Source organism: Patagioenas fasciata, chromosome 10 (genome assembly GCF_037038585.1).
Source record: "Patagioenas fasciata isolate bPatFas1 chromosome 10, bPatFas1.hap1, whole genome shotgun sequence".
Classification (NCBI taxonomy): domain Eukaryota; kingdom Metazoa; phylum Chordata; class Aves; order Columbiformes; family Columbidae; genus Patagioenas; species Patagioenas fasciata.
This window is the reverse complement of record NC_092529.1, coordinates 1,944,309-1,967,971: the sequence shown is the minus strand read 5'-3', so window position 1 is coordinate 1,967,971 and position 23,663 is coordinate 1,944,309. Positions and strand designations below refer to the sequence as shown.

Sequence of the window (23,663 nt, the reverse complement as noted above, 5' to 3'; positions counted from 1 at the left end):
GAGAAGGACACACGGCACGTCCAGGGCGATGCGCTACAGCCCACACGCACATTGGGAGGTGTGAATAACTTACTGTAGTACATGGAGAAACAATAATCAAGAGTGCTAAGACTGAGCAGCTTCACACCTGACAACCACCTGGAAGCATGAAGACCCGTTATTCGTCTGTCCGAACCACCCTGCCCAGGTTGGCAGCGAGCCCCTTGCTGTCACCTTTCGGTTCTGACACGCGTTAGCAGTCAGAATTGTCTATTATTTATATTCAGTGACTCTGTCTTGGCAATTAACTTTGGGAATACATTGACCTTTCAAGAATAGCTGCTCGCCCTTTATAATGTCCATTACAACGGGTCCAGAGCCCTGTGTGCACAAAATAGACCACAATGTCATCCCAGTTTTTGAAAGAATAAGAACATGACTTGACAGATTGAGGCGGGATGACCAGTCATTTACGCAGTAAGTGGAGTCCAGGTGGTCTGTATCTTTGGGATCTGATGAATGCGTCTTATTTACTGTTGTTTGCTATGGAAGGCACTGAAGGACAAAACCTCAAGGAGCCTAAGTGCTAAACCCATTCCTGACTACAGTGACTGCTCGTCAGTGCAGAGATAGCACCCATGCCCATTCACACCGCTAGTTAGGTTTCAATGGAAAATCAAGTTGAAAAATCAACAAGAACAACAGAAAAAAATATGAAAAGTTTTGTTTCTTTCCATTCCGCTCTTGCACACCCAATTCTAAACCCGCTGCTTCCAAAAATCCCAAAGGACTGGCCTCAGATATGAAAAAAAATACATAGAAGAGAGAACAAAGAGTAACACATAAGTAATGTCTTGCCACACACCAAGCACATTAAGGGTAAAAATCTGTTACTCATTTAGATGTGATTGTATTCCAATCTGGGGTAGAACCACATCAGAAGTTACAGGAACTACGCATTTAAAGGTAAGTTAGAAATACGAATGCCTATGTAGATCCACAGTCGCATAAACATCTGTGGACAAGTCCTTCCAATGAGCCAACGCAGCTTCCCAACAGAAGCTCGGCACTATTTAATGTCTGAAGGGTTACCAACCCACCTTTGGGGGCATGCAAAGTGTCTGCACCTACTGATCAATTCAAATACCTTATTGAGAATTACCCGACCCCAACAGACATCTCCCACCAAGCCTGGGAACTGGGGACCCTGCTCAGACACACACACGGGTGTAAAGAAGTTTTTCCAATTTAAAGTGCTTTATCACAAAAAGCATTCACTGCTAGACCAACGACCAACAGCCTACATAGTGCTAGCTTAAATTTCACACCAAGGTAGTTTTAGCCCCATCTCGTGCTTCTATTCCCAGCTGTGGGCTGCGAGGCCGGCTTGCAAAACAGGTTCAGAGACTTTGGGGAATTCACATGTTAGAACTAGGAGTGTCTTTTGGACTAGATCCATGTATTTCTGAAACTAGGCACCACACCAAGAGTACACAAGTGAAACTTTGAAGTCGGTTACAGTAGGTCTGGAGTTCAACATAGGCAAGAAACCCCACCCAGCTCTCTGAAGAGTTAAACGCTCCGTGCAGCCTCACTCAGAGTCCTTACCTCTGCCGTAAGCCCTTGCTTTCTTTGGATTCAGTTTGGGTTTTAAAGGAGCTCCCGGTTTCAGCTTGGCTTTGGGGAACTGGGACAGGTAAGTCATCACAGAGTGCTCATCCACATCAGGGTGGATAATTTCTTCAGGGGTAATAACCTGAAAGACAGCGCAATTAAAGTGTGTTTTACCAGTGCTTGGTTACTGCATGTCAACACAGAAGCAGAGTTATGACACAGTCTTACATTTCAAAACTCCCGCATAATAATGTGATTTCTTACATTTATTTTCTCTTTGATACACACAACACCATTTATTATCTCATGGCAAGAAAATCAAGCAGCTCATTATGGTCCCAATGTGGTTTGAAGGCTTTTTGTGCCTTGATTATTAAGGGTTCTCAGGAGACTGTGACCAACTACACAGTACCAAGGCAAGACAACAGTAGCTACATTCCCCAAAATAAAGCAACATGGGGATAAATGAAACTGAAAGAACTAGCAATTCATAATCCTGTGTGCTGCAGCCCTGAGCTGCAAAGTGAAATTTGTGACCAATTTCTTCTCCTGCTCCCACTACAGAAGCTGCTCCAACAGCTTCAGAGACTCGAGCGCTTCTGTTCAACTTCGCCAGCATGAAAACAATGTGGTCTGCAAATGCGCTGTTCTCTCTTTGAAAGTCATCTTTGCAGGTGATTTCCTAAGCCAGTGGGGTTTTCTTTTGTAGAATCCAGTGTAGCAAAACAAACTCACTCCATGGGCTAACAGAGCAGGCACCGCCACACGTGCTGCGATACCCACTGTCTTCAGCAGAGACACTTACAGCCAGAGCTCTGAAACGTCACCGTGCGTTTCATTACAATTTGCCCTTTCTCGGGCAATCTCACACGAGTAAACCGTAACTTCTAGAAGCACCCAAGCGACTTCACCTGCTTCCCTCAACCCAAACTGCAGCTGGTCCCAAGCGCGAAGCCTCACCTGCGGCACCCCCAGCCAGTCGTCCGCCTGCTGCATGGCCTCCCGAGCGTTGTCCACCGGCTTCTTCGGGTCCCAGGTCTCCCAGTCGGGGCACAGGCCTGTGAGCACATTGCAGTTGTTAGGGGTTATCTGTAAAAGAGCTTCCCTCGCTGAAGAAACCAACCACAAACTCCGCAGCCACTTGCATTAGATGCTGCCATGCAGAAAGGCGTTCTGAGCTTTGCAGAAGGAACCAAAAGATGAGCACTTGCTGCTCGCTGAAAACACTTCAGAGACAACAATCGGCGTTTCCACAGGCCCTTATGGCACTGACAGTAACTGCCAGCTCAGAGGGACTCGCGCCCGCCTTGCGGGTCCACAAGAAAGATCTATACCTTTCCAGTCAGCCGCACAACTGCACTGCTTTACATTCAAGCCGGGCGAGACACCCTCCACCTTTAGCATGAACACATCTAGCAAGGCTTTATGTTTCACTGGCTCTCCGCAGCAATTTTGGAAAATAAAGTTTCAGCTGCTTGCCACAGCACCCCAGCTCGCCTTAGATGAACATCGGCCATCGCGCTAGCAAGGCTGTTTTACAAGAAGGTGAGGAAACCGTGCCTGTTTCACACTTCATCACGTTACTCGCCCTAAGGAGCGCAGCCTTAGATTGCTAAACACTGAAGTTTCAGGTAGTGTGCAGCCGCTCGGTGCTCCCTCCCCAGTCCTATTTCAGGAGAACACACGAAGCCTCCTGCTGCGCCCTGAACTTGAAAGGTTGTTGGCACTTGCTGTGGGAACAAGTCTCTCTTGCATTTAGGAGCCAGCATTTGCGCCTTTGTCCCTCGCACCCAATACAAAGCTCAGACGTGGCGCCTCTAATAATGCAATCACACAGTCTGCTTTAGGCCAGTGTTTCTCTTGGCCAAGTCGTTTACAAGTCGCTGCTTCTCACAGCTGGCCTCTTTGGACTTGAAAGCTTCATTCCCATCTCCAGCTCAGCAATGAAAAGCTCTTCCCATAGGAACAGCAGAGCAGCCACCGGGAGAGCGAGCGAAGCAACACCGTCCGAGCAAAGGACTTACCTGGGGCACAGCTGTCAACAAGAGCCCCCAGTGCTTTGCCATCCTGCCAGTTTTGGTTGAAGTTTGTGATTGGCAAGTAAGGAATTTTGTTCTGGATCCAGCCCAGCAGCCTCTGCTTAGGAGTCTGCTTCTTCGCGTCGTCATCACCTTCATCCTCCCACACCGGCATGGAAATGGAGTAGTGGAGGATAAGGGTCCATATCAGGCCAAGGATCAACTTCAAGTTTCCATCAACTATAGCTTTACTATCTGGAAGACAAAAGACATACATCTGATTATTTCCCACCCGAAAGAGGCATGTTTTTAAAATACTGCACTCGTGCCCGGGTAATTGAGGACAACAGAACCAACCCAGGTCGCTGCAGAGACATCACTCTTCATGCCCTGCATTAGACGGGAGGAAAGAGAGCAGTCCAAGGACTCGATGCTCTCCAGCTGCGGTGCGACTTGCCCCCGAAGCTCTACAATGCTAAGCTTAGGAAAACAGTCAGTTTAAGATCCCTGGTATTTTGCATTTGGATGATAACTACCACCTGGTATTTTTAATGGCATTTGTATCTTATCAAAGCAGTCAAGCAGCATACGATGATGCTCACAAGAACATCCCAACAGGAGCAAAATCCCCCAGGGAATACCTAAAGCACCATTTAGGAAACTGCATTTATATACAGAAACATGCCTCCCCACACATATCAATAGTTTAAATTAAAAATAACAGGGAAAAATATAAAAAGGAGTGCTGTATGATGAAGTCTAGTAGAGCCTAAGTGTGGGATTAGAACAAAGTCCAGCTATACCATGACCCGAGTACACACAGCAAAGCGGGGAGCAGAGGTCCACGGGGCATCCTCTGCACCATCACCCTCCTGCCTGCACAAAAAGTCACCTCTTGACACTATAAACTGAGAGTTAGAAGGAAAGGGAAAGCCAGCTCTGGCAAAACCACGTCACACTCCTAGGAAAGGTTTATCACCGCAGCGGCCAAACGCAGATCTACTTTAGACACACCATACAGCTGAGTTTAAGGCTGCTGGGAATTAAGATCGGATGGTCGTAAGAAGCTGTCTCAAGGAGTAGGATATTTTCCCGCATCAGTTTGGCCTTATGAAGTGACCTCTACAGTTTTGTGAATGCTCTTGCAACTCTACTTAAGTTTCAGCTTCCTTTGAGCTTGCAGTTGCTGCTCAGGTCGCATTATACTTGAAACAGCTCCAGTTTGTCCGAGCTCAACCAAACCAGGGTTGTTCTGCAATGTTCCAAGATACTCTCAGCTGACTGATCCTTTAATCCACAGCAACACATTAGAGCAGAGCAGTTCTGTTCTCTCCTCCACCACAATGAAAACTACCCAAAAAAAAAAACCAAAAAATCCCTTTTTAGTCAACATAAGTCACAAGTAACGGGGAAGGTTCCATCTGTTCTCCAGCTCTCAGAGCAGATGCTGGAGCAAAGACAACTACAGCACTATAAACTCACTTCTGTGCCGCTGAAATTACTGTACAGGGTTCTTAATGAGTCCCAGCTAGCCAAGGAAAAGTGTTCAGTGCTTTGAGGCCCTTCTCCAGTTCCCATTTAGTGTCTACAGGCAGAGTCCTCCAAGCCAAGCCTCACCATGCCCAACATCCACGAGCCTTACGTGTTCCCCTTCAGCTGCAGGGACCGCAGCAGCAACCTAATGCCATCTCATCAACATAAAAAGATCTCCTGACTTTCATAAAAGTGATTATACAGAATAGCAACCAAGAACAGTAAGCACTGGGGTGTTCCCTTTAACCCAATGTTCAGGCAGAGTGGTTAATATTTACATGGTTTCACAATCGGGCGGTATGTCCTGAACAGATAACACTGTGACTTCAGACCTTGAATGGCATTCGGGCTTTCTGGGTAGTTAATGTCAGGTTTCTACCCAGATTTTACTTGTACTGGACTTTTTTTAACATCTGTTTTGACTCATCTCACAGCATTATAAGTGTCTGCCACCGGACTGCTCGCTGCTGATGGCGCATCCAGGCTGAGACTTATTATACGACAGATAGCTAGGAGGTGATTAAGCCCCGCTGTGTTTTAATTACAGGTTCCAAGGTGAAAGTCTGCATCACGTAAGTAGCGCATCTCCTAGCAACAACTAAACAGCCCCGGCTGTTGCACACTTCCACCCCTCTTCCCAGTCGAGCTGCAAACTGGTCAGTGGAGGGATGATGCTCCCCAACAATCTGTTGGGCCGAGCTTTCTTGAAAGAAATTGTACCGGAGCACATGCAAGAGCTGCATTTTACCCAAGAGAGACCCAGAGCCCTGGTCTATTGCGGTGCCTGAGCTCTGCAAGCTGGAACTAAAGGCTGCAGGGTGTGAAAAGCAGACGGTCGGTCCAAGCCCCCCGTGCCTGCGGCACCTCGGTCCCGGCCCCCGCGGCAGGACCACCCGCTCGCGGCACCGCCGGCCCTCGCATCCTGCGCCAGGAACGCCTCCGAGCTTCAGTGCCGGATTTGTACTGACATCGGCATTTTTACTAGAGCGAGCGCAGCGATGATTTAGTGTGCTACGAGTAAACTCGCTTCAGAAAGCCATCCAGCATTCCCGGGGAGGAAAGCCAGCGGGACAGAGGCACCTCGAGCACACTGCTACACGCACGTTACTGGAGATAAAGAACAGCCCGTTTCATATTTACAGCACATAAATAATGTCTATACGTAGATGCACTGCGGTTAGTGCAGCAATAGGCCATGTGCTCGGAGCTTCTTCCAGTGCTCCATCACCATCCCCAAGGGCACAGCTTGCGGTGGTCCTTGGCCCGTGGAAAAAGCACCCGTGCACAAGAAAGCTTCACATCGAGAGCAAGAATATCCCGTCTTATCAGCCCCATCCGGAGGCCGCTGCCCCGGTGACAGGAAAAGGTCACCACAGGAACAGGACGGCTCTTCCCCCCTGGAGCTGGTGCCATCCCTGCAACTGCACTTTTGCTCACAAAGTCAGCGAGCTCTCCCAGCCTCCCTGCTTCCTGACAGGCGCAGGCATTCGTGATGTCATTTTTTCCAAGGCTGCTTGTAGGAGGGCTTGTCTGCTTCCATTTGGGGTGGGAGGAGGGAGGGAGAACTCCTCAGCGGGGCAGGAGACCTCGTTGGCACCCAGCAGAGCCACCCATGCACCCTTCCCACGACACCAGGGGTCCCACCAGCCCCCGGCCAGCCTGGGCTCATCATCTATCACCATACGGAACCTCCAGGTTCAAGAAGAGACCAGAGTCCAGCCCAAAGCAGGCCTGGCTTCCAAGCGTTGGTGTAAAGCTCAGCTCAAGCCGAGCACTCAGCCTCTCCAGAAGAGCCTCCACTTCGGTGCTGTCTTCTTACTTAACCAACTGAAAACATTCAGTGTATTCTCCATGAGGTCTATTGGGCATTAACATACAAGTATCTGCTAACAGGTCCTACACAAGCAGCACAGAGCTGGCCTGGAAAACCCTGAAAACCCTCTTAGTACAACCAAATTTGCAGGCATCCCCCACCAGTTCGAAGTACACACTGCCGGTGTCACAGTCAACATTTTGGAACCATTAAAAGTGTTTCCAGTGACACATGAGTACCAGTAATCATTACCGCAGGCACTGCCATGTACCCCAGCTCAGCCGCCTTTCCACCGGATTCGCCCCATTCCCTGCTCTGCTTCAAGACATTTTCTGGCCCTCCCAGGCTGGAAAATGGATTATAGCAACAGAACATCTTGCAGCATTGCTTTCCTACTACGAACATTACTTTATGCATACTTATTACTCACACAATCTATGCTTCGAAGCTTTACGGAGCCTTCCGAGCTGTGTGCCTCTATTACCCCTGTGATGCCTATGGCAAATTCACAGCACGGAGACGCTGACACTCGCGGCCGGTGCTTCAGAAGGACAGCACCCGGTCCCTCGCGGATGCGTCTCCAGCACCGGCAGCGCGAGCCGCAGCGTTTGGCACGCAGCTTTGATGAATTAGGTAGATGGGAACAAATCGTCTGCTTTTAGCCGAAATGGAAAGTGTGTGTTTACTCCATGGCACCGGGCGAGTTTCCGCAGATTAAAGGAGCCCTCTCCACGCAGGCGACGGCCACCGAGCCCCGAAGCGCGGAGGAAACGAGCTGTCGCATCCCATCCGCCAAGATAACAGAGCAGGGCTGAAGAAATTCCTGACAGCACCGTTGCAGACAGCGTTAATGGAGCCATTTTTGGAGAAAGCGTGGCCATCTGCATAATTTGCTTTATTCAGGCTACAATGCCCGCATTAACATCTGCAAGGTGCACTTAATGCCAGAGCACACTCGCACACCGGTTCAGTGGGCCCCGTAGGAGATGCATGCTGTGGATATCGAAGCTCCTGCAGAGGTAACACACACCAGAGCAGAGCAGGGTACCCACCAATACCCATTGGACTTGTACTTTAAAATGACATCTTATGGAGGGCCCAGGCACAAAGCAGGAATCCACGGCTGGAGATCCACAGGACCTCGCCGGTCCCAGACCAGCACTGAGAATGACTTTGGTCCAGCTGGAAACACAGAAAATCAACTTTAGAGATGGGTTCAAACAGCCCAAAGGTGAGGGTTTGGGGTTTTTCTGTTTGGGGTTTGTGTTTGGTTGGTTGGTTTTTTCCATTAGAACTCCATTTTTGCCAGTCCTGCTGATACTCAGCTGCAGACTCCAGGCTTGTGAAGGCTGTCAAATGGTCATTTTTAGACAGCCTGCAAGTTATCACGGCAAAACACATGGTCCTGAACCAGCAAGAAGCAGGAACACTCGAGTTTGGCTGTAACAGGAACCTTCGTTTCCACCTACCCTGTTCGATGTGCATTTTTAACTTCAGTTACCCCAACCCTAAGTTGTTTCCTCCTATAGAAGTACCCATTGGCAATACAATGTCTAGAGAGCAGCTGTATCTGTGGTATGGGGACGCAGCTCGACGGGACCTGCAGACGGACGGCTGGGGAAAACCTGCCAGCGGGACTTAAGCTGTTCTGCAGAATCAACACCAGCATCGAACAAGCGAGCACTCACTCCTCTGTAAAAATAATAATAAAAAAAAGGGCTATATATAGCCTACAACATTAAGTTTTATGTAGGAGTATCCTGCTTCTTAGTCAGCTATTAGGATTTAAGTGGCTGACTGGTAGGGTGAAGAGGAAAACAGACTGAACCAGAGCTCGTTTGCCTCCCCCATCACACCTCTGAGTCTAGATTGTAATTCTTACCCTTTTATTATCCCATTAACCAAGTGGCAACCAGCCCAAAAAATGGATTATGGCTACTCCATAGGCCGGCAGTATTCACCATCATTCTCAGTCTTGAAAAGGAACCAAGTTTTAACTGCTCAAGCTGATTTATAATTGTTGCTCTATGCTAAATATTAATATGATATGTTACACTTGGACTGGTAATACACACTCCCTAAAGCACAAAGCAGGGCATTACAGCGCCCAGCCTGAGCCAGCGCCACCATCTCAAGACAAGCCTGTGCCATTTCTACAGCTTGGGCCGTGAAAAACCAAACCCAGCCTACCGAGTGGAAAAAGCGCCAGCGCTGCAGAGCGCGGGCCCTGGTTTTGTGTTTGCAGCTGCACCGGGAGCAAGCGCCAGAACTAAACCTGGCATTGACCTGAGCCTTGCAAATCCGCCTAGTCCAGAAGAGATCCTAAACCCCACTTGGAGTGTTGTGCCATCACCAGCACGATGCCAAGGTCTCTCACTTGGGTGTTGGTTCTTTAAATAGAGTTTTTAAGTCACAATATCCACAACTAATTGAATTCAGCATCTTCTGCTTTTAAGCTAAGCACCTAGGGCATGTTGCAATTTAATTCTGGGCATCTTCAGAGCTACAAGAGTATTTATTAGACGTACAATCCATCATGACTGGATTTCAAGAGCTACTGAGTGCTGCAAGAGAAATTCCTTTGACTTCATGCACCTTTCAGAACAGCTTCACTTGTCCTTCTTGGGCTTTTTCCCAGCCCACTGAACATCCTTTATTTCAGTCAGCTCTATACTGGAAGAAGCACTGTTTCCAAAGGAAAAGAATTCAAAATAAGACCTCGCAGCCTGGGAGTGCCCTCACTCCTCTGCTCCAAAGGGTTTTCGAGTTGCAACATGGAAAATTCCAAGCAGATTTTTGAGAAAAAGGGAAAAACTCCTCTCCCTGATGGCTGTCCCATACTGGAACAGACGGCCGGAGTCCATAAAGTCTCCATCCCCTGAGACGCTCAAATTCAACTGGACACAGCCTTGAGCAACCTCATCAACTGGGCCTGCTCAGAGTACATGGCTTGAATTATATGACCTTCATTAGGTCTCTTCAAAACCAAATTATTCTACAATTAAAAAGCAGCATTACAAACAAGCTTGCAATGAGTTTCTCTTGCTCGTGTGCAAGCCTGCTTTGCGATCGGATCAAGCACAAATCCAACCCAGACCATAGCAGAGCTGCAAGTCGTTTTCTGGGGACAATTAGTGGAAACAAGATAAGCACGGGCAGCAAACGGCTTCCTCATCCCACCGAGCGAGTAACATAGACTGTGCAAAGTCTTGGGAAACAAATGAGGGACTGAAAAAGCAGCTTTTGAGCAGTGAAATTATTTTTTACAAACCAGTTTCGTGGCTGAGGCTGCAGTAAACGTGACTTGTTCACAGCCCGGGCAAACGCATCTCAGCTTTGCTGCTGGTCTTCACGCATTAAAGTTCTGCCACAACCAGCACTGATCTTGGCATCCGCCTCTCCAAGAAGTGGTCACCCCCTCCAGCCTTGATGTCTTCCCCATTTACAATATTGTTCCATGCGTTATACGGAAGAACCCAAAATACATGCTCCTTAATATAAAACAAAGGAGGAGTCTCAACAAGCCCTTACTCCCTATTTCCAGGCATGGAAGGAACTTTATCCAGCACACAAAGTTCATCTCACTTACGGATCATACACATCGCTATGTAGAGACTGTAGCAACTTCAAATCCCGATATCTTGATGTTTCCAAGTACTTTCCCACCTCTAGTTATTCTCACCTATTATTAAACAGCCACAGCAACTGGGGAACAGAAAAACTGAGCGCTCATCAAGGCTTAATCTTCCGCGACAGTGCAAACTCCACACTGAATGGAGCTCTTCCAAAGCCCAGCTCCGCACGGCGAGCGTGCCAAGCGCAAGTATGCAGATGAGATGGGGCTGAGCAAGCTAAAGAAATGCTTTGCTGAAGCATACGGTACGCGTTCACAGGGTTACTGTGCCTGCTAAAGGCATTACCAACATCCTCTGGAGGGATAAGATGTCTTTAAATCAATTACACGGGCTCCTCTGTGCTTTGAGGACATACTGCAACCATTCCCTCCAGTGACCCTTAAGCCCGGGTCCACCCTGCAGCTTCTCCTGCAGGGTTCTAAGAACAGAGGGCTGAGCTGAACACAGATCAAAAACCTGTTAGGTTTGGGGATTTCTTTGTTTGTTGGGGGTTTGTTTGTTTGTTCTTGCAAGGGGAATGGAAACCATTTCCCTTTATGCTGCCCAGGGTGTCTGGTTATCAAACAAACACACAAAAGCTTCCGTTAGGCAACTCACCTTAGGATTCGAGATATTGAACACCCCAATTCAAAGGTTTTCAATAGTTTTTGCTTTAACTGCATTTGAAACCATCCGGATCAGTGAGAAAACCTCAGGTCGCTATCGTGCCCATTGCCTTGTACTGTCTACTTGGTTCATGTTAAGCCTCTGGAAAGCGTGTGTCATGAGGTGGAACAGAAACTGTAAAAATAAGGTCAAATCCAGCCCTTTCCATGTAGGTTTGGCAAGAAAAGAGAATCATACAGACTTTTAATACAGAGAAGAGTAAAAAGAATGAAACCAATAGAGCTCACAGGAGTGAAATACAGATTAAAACAGCTCTGCCCAACTTCTTAATGGGCATCTGGAGCCCACTGAGGTCTCACATCCAGAAGAGAAAGCCGAAACACGAAGCAAGTTTAAATCAGCAGTAAAACAACAAAAGCAACCAACCCAGCTCGTCTAAGAGAAAGTGGAAACCCAAGGGGGCTGGAAGGAAAAGGCATGAATTTCAAAGTCAGGAATTGTTCGGGTGGGTGAGGGAAAAAAAGTCAAAACTGCAGATGGCTTAGGATCAAATTCCTTAATATTTTCAGTCCGAACACACCTAGGGGTTCTGTCGCCTTAAGAGCCATACACCACATTATGGGTACGAGGGGGTTTGGATCTGATGTTGAAGAAAAGCCCTGGGCAGGAGGTGTTGGAGCACAATGGACTGCGGCAGCCACGGCGTCTCCAAGGAGGGCCCCGCAGCACCCACGGGAGGGCCCCCGCAGCACCCACGGGCTGCAGGACAGGCAGCACCGAGCGGGATTCACCATCACAGCAGCTACTCCAGAGCCAGCCGGTCCCCAGCGCAGCCCCCCAGTCGAGCTGCACACAGAACGCCACGCTCATTATTCAAGACCCCTTTTCGGGAAAGAAAAAAAACCCCACCACACAAAACCCAAGGCGCACAAAGGGGTCTGAACGCTCAGCCTCTGCGCGGCAGCGAGTTTCCATGAGTGCGGCTTTGTTCGCGGCGAGCGAGCCCCTCGGCAGCTCCGCGGGGCAGCCTGCCAGGCCGACACCGCCGCGCTGACCCCGACACCCGGCGCGGATGGGGACCCGGCGCGGCCCGGCCCCGCAGCCGTGGGGTGGAGGCGCCGTGACGCTCCCGTAAACCCCACCTGCAGCTCCCCACGGAGGAGCCGGCCCCGCCGCCACACGGGCCCGACATCGCTGCCAAAACCGCCCGACAATGGGCCCTGTGAGCGCGGCCCCCTCGCGCCCAGCAAAGCGCATTCCCCGCTGCTGAGCTCATCCCACCGCCCCTCCGGAGCGGGACACGGCAGCTCCGCTCGCCTCTGCTGGGACCACCAAGCGCCCCGCGACGCTGCCGTCAGAGTTCAGTGCAAACCACTGCGTTTCGGGGGAGAAATGAGTGGAAGCGGGGCGGCAGGGGCAGGAACGGGCTTGCAACCCCTTCATGTTGGTCTGTTCTTCCAAGGAACAAGCGCCAGGAGCAGAGGAAACGGCCTCAAGTTGCAACAGGGGAGGTTGAGGTTGGATCTGGGGAACAATTTCTTCCCCAAAGGGCTGTGGGGCATTGGACCAGGCTGCCCAGGGCAGTGCTGGAGTCACCATCCCTGGAGGGTGGGACAGACGGAGATGAGGTTCTCAGGGACATGGGGCAGTGCCAGGGGTGGGTTATGGTTGGACTCGCTGATCTTGAGGGTCTCTTCCAACCAAAATGATTCTATGCCTCGCTGTGCAAAGGAAGCTCAAAGCCGCTCAGGACATTCCTGCCCTCCACCAGTTTGGGGTGACACTGCAGCCCCCCCATGCTCGGGGCTGGCTCAGCTGGCAGCACCCCCAGGACCTGCTGCATCGGCTCCACACACAGGCTGCGGGGAAAGCCCCTGGAACCAGCACCATGGGCTGGGGCTGTGGGCAGCACCGCACCCCCACCGCCCTGGGGTCAAACGCCAGCGCTGGGAAGCACCAGGAAACCACGGGGATGGGGCAACACACGCTGCCGAGTGCTGATTAGTCATTTGGGAATGAGTAGTGAAGGAAAGTCCCTGCAGCGGGGAGTGAGTATGCTGGAAAGTGGGTTTCTGTTAAACGATGGAGCAGGGAAGAAAGGCATCCTCCTGCCTTTGCCATGCTCTGCTGGGAAGCGCTTGGCTCGGCTTCTGAAGCCAAGTGACAACACAAATGGAGCCTCCCTCCCTCCTCTGAGCATGGGAGTGAAAGGGGAAGGATCCTCTGCCAGGTCCCTGCTCCCCAGGGGTCAACACACTTATTGTCAGGGCACAGCAACGCTTCGCCTTCCCATCACAGCGGGCAGCTAAGGCCGAGCCTGTAACACCACTACCCAACCCCCAGGAATAAAGTTTCACTTTAAGACAGACATCAACGTTTTAGTCGAACACAACATTGCCTAAGCTTAGCACGAAATACCTGTCTACGAGTCTGATAGGACTGAGGTTGTTCTTTCATACACGCAACAAGAAAAGTGTCCCCTCACAACACATCATGTGCTTAACTCGAATGCCAAGCCTGGATCAGCAAGGCTGAACTGACAAAAACGCCTGTAGAGTCACAGTTCTGCAAGCGTAACACAACGAAACCAGGAATTGTCTCCGAAGCACGAGAGCGGTGTAACCGTCTCTGCAGGATTAAGGTAATCCTAAATCTCACCAGGTCACTTTGGCTTGCATCAAGGTTAAAAACCTGGCTGGGTTTTGCAGGGAGCGCCCAGGGGCTGGTGGAGGCTTGAGGTGCCAGGTCATTAGCACTGCCGTATCCTGCATTACTGGGGGATGGTTATCAGGCTTCAGTCAGGGGACCAAAATGAAGGTCCATGCTCAGGCACCCGCATGCACTGAAGGTAGAAAAGGTGCAAGAGACGTGGCTGAAAATAAATTTTAAAAAAGCATTTTTTTAAATGTCAAACAGCAACAAGTAATCCAGAGGTTTCCAGGCACCAGAGTGACCTCTGCATTACTGGAGAGCGTGTTTACTCACACTGGGGGTAGGTCAAGAGAGTTATAAGAAACAGCATGTAAAATCCTGCCGAGATAAATGAGCCCATTCAGATAGGGCTGTCTAACATCTTCTGTGCAGCAGACGCCAGGCACGAAAGCTGCAATGCATGGAGTTTCTGAAGCCAAAACCAACACGTCGGAAATTATCAGAAGCGATTACTCTTTGGGGAAATCCTTGGCCACAACATACAACAAGATTCAATTTTTCCATACGAAACCAGAATCGCCGTACTGCCTGTGATTCAGTGTGCGCAGGGCGGCTCGAAGGAAATCCCCATTCACGCAGCTCCGCGCGGCTCGGCCCATCTCCACTCCACGCTGCAGCACCACGGAGCTCGACCGGAGCATCCTCTGCGGTCCAGGGTTGGTGACACATCAGAGAAACACCCCGCCAGTCACTTAAACTAGGCAAAAGATTTATGGTTTGTCTCGGTTTTGATAGTCTCTGATTCTGAGCACCTAACAGCACAGATACCCTGTTACAGATGCTCTATAGCCCTCCGCAGCTTAGTGACAAAGTTACTCAAGAATTTATCAGCAGCTCAGTTATCTCTGTCCTACCATTTCCCAGAGAAGCAATAGGAAAGGTAATTAATCTCTAACATGCAATAGTACCCAGGCTGTAGATAGGAACAGCTGCTTTGGAAACCTCCCCCCAACATCTGAGCCATTTCAGCAGATCATTTTGACATTCAGACTTAAGTACGCACTCTCGATATAAACACACGGCATGGAGTATAAACACACGGCACCGAAAGCCGCCCTACGCCCACACGCTGCCACCAGAGCGCGGCCGACCAGGCCATGGCCGTTCAGCACCGTCGTGATGGTGCGGAACACCCGCAATCGGTGGTTGCCCTGTCTCCAAGCTCCGGCCACCACCACGGCAATGTCACCCATCGAGAAGGGGTGACACATCTGCAGTGAGGACGCTCAGGGCAGTTGCACAGCTGCTACAAACATGTGCATCCGCTGTGCATCCCCACACTGTTGTTTTCCCATGGCCACTATGAAGACACCTTAACGACTTTGTGTGTAAGCCAGATAGATGTTAATTCTTCCTGAGCTTTCACACACAGACACCTATCCTCCCCTCCACTGGAAATCGGCTGTCCAAGAAGATGGCCACTTTCTTCCTGGAATGTCAATCCTTACATAACAAAACATCCAGTGTCGTGCAGCTGCTTCTCGAAGGAAGCAGCTTTCCTCTCTTTCTAGAGGAAGCAGTGAAGTGGTTTGAACATATTTCTGTATACTTGTGCAGCCCAGCAGTAAACACACTCCCATCTGCACATAGCACAAGGCTTGGCCCTGCATGGCTGAGATTTAAGCCCTGTGTGTTTAACATCCCACACAGGACAGTGTGGTGTTTATATGGTTTCAGCTACAAGCTGCTAACGTAAGGAATAGACACTTGGCTTGGGGCCCAGGTAACTCATCCGACGGTGGCAGCCGCTATCGGACAGACGTCTTTTGAGAGGAGCCTTCACCACAGGAGCAGAGGCACCGCCTGCACGGGTGGTCTCTACGCACCTTAAAGGGGACCATATGCGATGAATGGTAAAGCTGGAGCACACAGCAGCCACAGCTGCGTGACACGCGCCTGTGCAGACCGCACACCCGCTCCTCCCACCAAACCCAGCGCACGGCGCAGCGCTGCCTGGGATCTGCGAGTTCCGCGTTGCTCTGAGCGTCCCGTGGGACCCTGGATCACACCAGCTGCTCTGCCACACCGTGGGTCCGGTGCCATCCGTGGGCGCTGTCCCCCACTCTTCCCACCATAAGCTGCTCCTAGCAAGAGGTAGGAGCGGCTTAGCTCATTTGACACCATCAGCCTAATCCAACTTTGTTGGGAGCTGCTCAGCCACTACAGGCTCTGGCTGCCAATGGCATTCCCAAGCCAGCCAGCGCTCGGGGGGATGCCACTTTCTCTCTCTGGACTTCAAATCTTCCATCTAAAGGCTTCTCAGAAGTCTTTCCCAACTCGCCAAGCCCGCGGCTCTCAGGACGGGCTCTCCAGCACATACACTGGCTGAGCGGGGTGCAGGCAACTACCCAAACCCCACCAGCTGCAAGATCTCAGTTTTAATCTGCAGTCTCACATTGTTCACATTTGCAAGCCTATTGTGTTCCGTATTTTTAACGCAACACATCAGAAACCAAAAAAAAGCACTGGCTCTAGAGGCAATATTGCTGGAGCTGGAATAGTTGCAGGAACATTGGAAGCTACACAGCTCTGCCCAACCTCCCATACCCCTCCCAGGTTAAGTACAGCATTAGGCCACCTCCTTTGTTATCAACTCCTGCATTTCACCATGAAAGATGCTTAGTAACATGTTATTACCTCCATCCAGACAGAACAACAGCCAAAGATGTTTGTCCTACTCCTAGATGATGACTGGGCTCTCCTTTTAGCTTCCACATTCGAGCCTGAATACTTTTACTGCCCAGGTTCTGCTTGAGAAGCCTGAGCTACTTTTCTTATAGGTAGAGCATGAAATATTCGGCAGCTTGTTAAAGCCTATGTCTAAGTAATAAAGCTGGTTAATTAAAATATTCAAGCTTCCTCTGCCTTAGGCAGTGTTTTCAACCAATAGTTGCAGCACCTCATGTGAAACACTTCATTCTTCCTGCTAGCAATTAAAAACTTCTTAAAGGTGCACAGCTTTTAGTTATTTAGCTTTATCAGAAAAGGTATTTCTTCAGCAGAGCAGCTCGGAGTGTCCCCTCCCAGAAAGCAGTTTATTGGGATACACTCAAGTGAGGAACCCAGCGGCAATGGGATTAATTCTCTGGGACTGTGTCTTTGCAATACCCTTGTCTGGGAGTCCCACATCCTATCTCTATAACTGCAGATGTCTGCAAGTCATTAGCGTGCTCAGTAAAGCTCGCTTAGCAGCCGCTAATCACCTGCTGTGACAGCACCAAGGGCAGGGATGAGCGCCCGGCTTGGCCGTGGCAGCGAGCTGAATGCAGAACTTGAATTACCGCTTCTTTGCCCCTACATTTTGGGGGAGAATCCAAATCACCAGAAGGCAAACTCAGGCTTTTCCAACATTTTTTGGGTGCAAAAACTACAACTGGCTATCTCTGGTGAGCCCTGGGATCTGCAGATGCTCCCTGGTAGCCTGTTTTGTGGCCCCTCAAGTAGACATCTCGCCTGGCCTTTGGTGACTTGATTGAGCTGGCAGTCCTCACTCCTGCTCACCACCCGGCTCAGGGCAGGGCAGCGCTATCAGTACAGGAGCTGGTTTATCAACATGCAGCCAACCTCTGCCAGCGGGTTCTTCTTGGATGGCAGCTGCGCTGGGTTGTGGTAAGGGACACCCTCCTCCCTTTGGCCACCTGTATGTGACGGCCAGCACACATCCTCTGTTAAGAGTGTCAAACGCACTTCGACCAGTACTAGATACCATGGGGCTACAAAAAACACAAAGCATCAAGATGATGCCACTATAGAGGGTCCCGTGGTCCCAGTTTAGTCTCCATGTCTTTGCTCTAACATCTGGCAACCACAGCATCTGGCACTGCCGAGCTCGGGCCGTGGCACTGGAAGTGACCGCGCTTCCAAGAGCCACCGCAAACTTTCCTGGCAGTCACCGGCCTAGTTTTTCTGCTTCTTCATAGATGCATTTTTACCACAAGCCTAAAGAGTTACCAAGAGAAATAATCCTCAGAGACAACTAAAGCTGTTTCTATTTGACTTCTAATTAGATCATTGATCTTGTTCAAGCAGTTACATAAACTATCAGATATTTGCATGCAGCCACACTGTTAATCAACAGCCGGAACAAAGCTGAAACAACACGATTAGCATCCAAAGTCTTCCCACAGCCGGTATGCGAAATCTGCTCAGACACCAACTCTCCCCCCACAGGGGAATTCGATAACAAGCCACGGCTGAGCAAGCGACAACTGCTCAGAGCCACTGTGGCAGTGACACCATCAAACAGCAGCTCTGCAGGAGCACCCGGGTGCTGGAGCGGGTCCAAAGGCGCTTGGGCTTCGGGTTGTTTGGGAGACCAACAAGTAGAATTGCTCTGATTCTTGCAGAGAGAAGAAAACCATCCAGAAATTCATCGTCTAGCTATGAAGGTGAAGTAACACTTCATATCTTGCACCATCAAGACGACAGTTAGACCCCAAATTTGTTTAGCAAGCCAGTGTTCCCCATTCTGTAGTGAGGATCAAAAGCAGTCAGATTAATCCAAGATGGGTATCTCACACCATGACAGATACAAGGTATAGGTGCTATACTGCCAGTCCCAGCCAGGGCAACACAGAGACAATTGCAGGACCCTGCACAAATCCCCCAGCTTGAGCATTCGCTCCTATGGTCCAAGTCCAGAGGGACGTGCTGCTGTCGCTCACCTTACAATAAAGAGGGGATCTGCACAAAGGTAAGAGTCACCTCCAGGATGCACTCAGTGTTTTAGCCTTGAGCCCTAAACCAGCTCTGAGACCTGGCTTGCCAGTATTTGCCTACAGGAAGTCCAGTTAAGCTGCTACACCTACCGCTGCAAGGCTGTTGTGAGAAAAGCGAATGTAAAACAGTTAATTATACCAATTAAAGGAAGCACAGATAGAGCACACATTAGTATCTAGCCAAGGGGAACAGTATTTCCTCTTCTGTGTTTGAATAACCTTCAGATGCACCTATCATGTGTGTTTGCTCAGAGCAGCTCTGTGCACGGTGCTTTCTGCTGCGGGGCTCCCAAGGAGGCTTCCAAAGCTTGTTTGCACACAGTTGCCACCTAGAGCTGGTTTTAGGCCCACCAACCACGATGGTGGCCTTTAATATAGGCTCAGAAATACAGACACATGCATTGTCTCCTCACAAGAGCAGCCACAAACTAATCAAAACCAGCAGGCAGCCACGAGTAGCCCAAAATCCCGGTGGGGTGCGAGTCGTGGAGCAGAGCCGGCCACCAGCATCCCGCCCCCTGCTCAGCCCGGAGCTGGCATTTCGGAGCAACATCGAACAGCTCGGTGCGGCGCTCATCTCGCAGGCGGGCGCTCTGAAGTGCCCCCCAGACTTCAGCGCGAGGAGCGGGTGGAAAGGCGCCGGCCGCGGGCCAGCAGGAAGGGCGGCTCCGCCACGGCCCGTGGCCAGCGGTGCAAACGCCTGCACCCCACCCAGCCTTGCAGGAGACGGCAAGAGCCTCCCCAGCAACGTGGCCAGAGCAGAGGGTGGCTCAGCACAGCGCCCACACCATGCGAGTAGCGCCGGCTGCAATGCAAGGAGGTGCTGCTGCAACAGCCCTTGCGCAACGTTGCCCTCGCAGCAGGCTGGGTGTTGCATGGAAGTCTGTCCGTCCCTGCCCACCTCACCCTCAGAGGACCCAGTGTTCATGCAGCCTGGCCAGCTCATGCTGGAGTAATTCAGTGCTCTGACACAGAAACGCGTCAGGATTTACAGCATGCCCTGCAGAGAGGGAGAAGGAGCCGCAGCCCCTGGTGCCATTGCAGCCCACAGCCATTTTTGTGTTGTTACTGGGTAACACTGGCAGGATGGTTCATGCAACGTGCTGCTGCTGTTGGGTGAAAACAGCTTGTCCCTTTGCAAGGAGGATCCAAAGCTCTGGCACCACCAACGTCACAGCCTGAAGGCTACAGCCTAGAGGCTGCCCAGGGAGGTTGTGGAGTCTCCTTCTCTGCAGACATTCAAACCCGCCTGGACCTCTTCCTGTGGAACCTCAGCTGGGTGTTCCTGCTCCATGGGGGGATTGCACTGGATGAGCTTTCCAGGTCCCTTCCAACCCCTGACACTCTGGGATTGTGCGATCACTAAAAATTCCTATGCATTTCAGTGACCCAGAGAAAACAACTCTAAATTCTCAACTCAATTTATGCTTGAGAGATTGCCTTCAGTATTTATTGGTTCGTTCACATTAGGTTAGCTCTCTACTTCTGCAAGTCGTGAGGAGCAGCAGAGGACCATCGCCTGACTCAGAGGACACGCCACATGAGCAAGCAGAAGGTGCAGCTGTACGTGTGGCCACTCTTCACAGAGGGTTTATGAGGGAGCCATGGCCACTTTCTTCCCAGGCAGTACGAGCAGGAGGTCCAAACACCCCCAGCCCATCACAGCAGGGGAGGTGGGATCCAGCTGCTCCAGCCCCGGGGCAGTGTCTGCTCTGTCACTCGCACAAGGGAGGACAATCAAGGCAGCTCTTGCCTACCCAGGAACTTGGGCAAAAGCTTTGTTTGGCTGCTGTTTGAAGTGGCCTAGCTTGTCTTCACAAACACAAAAATATCCAGTTTATTCTTGAAGTGCTTATATTACAGTTGCCATATCCTAGCACAGTAGGAACCAGACATTGCATACATCTCGCTACAGATGTTAGACATCCACTGCTTACGGCAGAACGGTGTTTACACAAGGAATTGCAATCTATTAGCTGAAGCCAAAGCCCATCACAGCAAATTCAGCCCTCACTATGATGTACCAGATGTTATGTGGACACCTTCAAAACTCAAGGTTAGTTTCAGGAGGGACAGAAAACCAAGCGAGGCTCACAGACAGGTTAGAAACCACGTCGGAGCCCAGAGAACCATATGGTTATGCCACAATGTACACTCGCTGCAAAGCTTTTGAGTTCAGGATGTTGGATTCATCTCCTAATGATGACCTGGAAGAAAGTGCTTTCCCTGTTAGATGACAGAGCACTGATCCTTCCTCAGGAGGAACACAAACAGGCAGGAGCACGAGTTACAGAAACTTCGGCCTCGTGGGGAAAAAACAAACTGCATCAAGTCCCCAGAAGCAAGACCTATGGAAAAATCCTCACTCGAGCTTCATTGCATTAATTCAAATCAACAGGCAGAACTCGCTTATCCCATTGAAGAGACAACCTCGGATCTCAGTTGACTCAACTCTGGACCCAAGGTCAAGTTCCCAGGAAGAGCAAGGGCAGCCCTGCTCACCCCCCCAGGCAGTGCTCGCGAGAAGGGTGGGCGAGGATCCACTGCTACCACACACACACTGCCAGAGCAGGCAATAAAAGATACAGGAGCAGACAGCACAGGCTTCACAGCCACAGTAATTTCACAGAAACTGCTGCTCACATTTCTCCAAACACAACGTGAAGGCGCAAATCTGTTCTGTTCCCCCCACGCCGCCTGCATTAATTCAGCCTGCAACAAGCTAAGCCTTGTGAGTAGCACCATATGGTGAAGGCTCTAGCAGAGACTATAGATATTTTGGTTTGGATTCTTCTCCCAACAGTTAACACTTTGCTATGCAGCATCTGCTCCCTCCAGCATAGACACACCTGGAATATCCGATTCTGGTTTTATTGCCAAGTCCAAGCAGATCCCAGCAACACATCCTCACCTACTTCCACCTACCACGGGTGCCTATCACCACCGTGGTGCAGCTGCATGGAGATGACTCCAAGCAGATCCCAGCAACACATCCTCACCTACTCCCACCTACCACGGGTGCCCATCACCACCTTAGTGCACCTGCATGGAGATGACTCCCTCTCTCCATGAGCGGGTGCTCTGGAACAGGACCCACAGCACAATCAGAGGACACAAACTGAAAAAGCAAGAAAATCTCCCAGAAAGCCTGGCTACCTCATTGAGAGCCAAAGTCAGGCTTGATGCTCTGTAAGCAACAGCTGCTGGGACGGGCTCTTCAGGCACAGCAGCACCAGGTGCTAACAGAGCCAAACCTCAGGTCACTGAGCTCTGCATGTTCATTATTGTCATGACCCACAGGTCAGGGGCCAGGCAGTGGACAGGTCCACAGGCAGGTCCACCCAGTGCTGGTGGCAGAGACCTGGCGAGTGTCACAGCACCACGGACCCCTGGTGGCACCAGCATCACCTGCAAGGCAGCGCTTGGCTCTCGCTCGTCACGCGTGAGTGGTCCAGCCTCGGCCAGGTCCCACACGAGCCGCACATCAGAGTCTGCTCCTGAGGGGCAGAGAGAAAACAGAATTCCCCCGCAGCTGGGGGGATTCAGAGATCATTGTTTTACGCCCCATCGCTTGGAGCGGACACCGAACAATGCTGGCAATGCAGAAGCACGGCCACACACGAGGCTAACCACGTTCTTAGATTACACTTGCAGGCTAGGAAAAGAGTTATCCTGACCCACTTAGGTTTAAACATCCCCATGTAAGTCAATACAGGCCATAGCGTTAGAATATGGAGCAGTTAAGGCTTCAGTCCTTCTTGAATAGCTGGCATAGTGTCCAGTGCCTTAAATGAAAAAGCTGTTTAGCACATTAGCCTAACTGGTCCCAAGTAATTTTACTGAAGTTTGATCACTTTACAAGTTTCCGCTCATATGTAAAAGAATGTAAAACAGTCTGTGTAAGCTACCTTAAAGTTTCCTGTAACTTGGAGCAAATAGCACATGCAAAACCACTTTTTTCTTCAGACCAGCAGTCCAGCTATTGAGACAGAAGGTCCTGGGGAGACCAGGCACCCTCAGGACCGAAGCCCCATGCAGTCTCCAGCAGAGAGGCCCACTGCCAGTCTATCAGAAACGATTTTCGAAGGGAAGGATTAAGCGTCACATTTCCAAGAAGCAGAAAAGCTGCTTCCAAGACACACTGGATATCTTCCAGAGAACAGCCTCCGGGGAGGGCACAGGTAAGTGGCAAACAAAACGCAAGTGTATTTTGACTACCTCCTTATGATGTGTTAATAGCACCTGGAGCGAGACAGAGAGACCCCAAGTGCATACAGGCTGAAAATACATTTTATTTTTTTTTTTTTTCCAATTTTCAAGCACCTAGCTCTAGGTGTTACAAGACAATACATTTACCAAGTTTCAGGAGAGATTCGTTTTCCTCTAAAAATTTAAGATTAGCTTTGTCACCCTCCAGCGAGTGTATCAACAGCCTAGGGAGGGAAGTTGGTTTTCAACTATATTGCTAAAATGAGATTTCATAGGGGTAGCCAGAGGATTCACAGGTCAAGATACCTTTGTCTTCAGAGCACATGCACGCATTAAGTACTCGGTCATTAACCAGAACCCCTCCTGATACACAGGTCAGGCTCTCTCAGAAATAGACAGCCCTCCCAGAAGTGCTGCTGCAATTGGGACATCAAGGCCAAGGTCTCCACAAGAAAAGCACCAACAGACCACGGTTACAACCTCATCCTCACCCATCTCGCTCCGGCCATGGCTCAGCTCCCTCCAGGCACCGCGGTGGGACTTGGGACCACCAGAGACCTTAACACCAATGACACTCCTACAGCCAGGGCTGGCACTGGATCCCAGTGACACAGATCCCAGTGACACCTCACACCGGGAGGCACGCCAGACCGGCCCGCTTATCTGCTCAAAGCGCAACACGGCCAAGAGAAACTACACTGTTTTCAGATTGATCAATCTGAACTGCTGCAATCCAAGATTGTGGTTCTACCAAACCAGCCGGCCACTCGGCACCCATCCTGCCCCCCTCCTTCCCCTCTGCTCTGCCCTGGGGAGACCACACCTG

The 23,663-nt window shown here is 50.5% G+C and overlaps 1 protein-coding gene across 3 annotated transcripts in view; it reads right to left on the bottom strand.

Moving 5' to 3' along the window:
- Window positions 1-23,663, bottom strand: part of FLNB (filamin B) — an 89,525-nt gene that overhangs the window by 43,227 nt on the left and 22,635 nt on the right. For all 3 annotated transcript variants that reach the window (XM_065845560.2, XM_065845562.2, XM_065845561.2), the window contains exons 4-6: window positions 3,618-3,866; window positions 2,554-2,651; window positions 1,588-1,735 (exon numbers count right to left, since the gene is read on the bottom strand). In XM_065845560.2, the coding sequence (XP_065701632.1) occupies window positions 1,588-1,735; window positions 2,554-2,651; window positions 3,618-3,866 (495 nt within the window). The remainder of the gene's footprint in view (window positions 1-1,587; window positions 1,736-2,553; window positions 2,652-3,617; window positions 3,867-23,663) is intronic.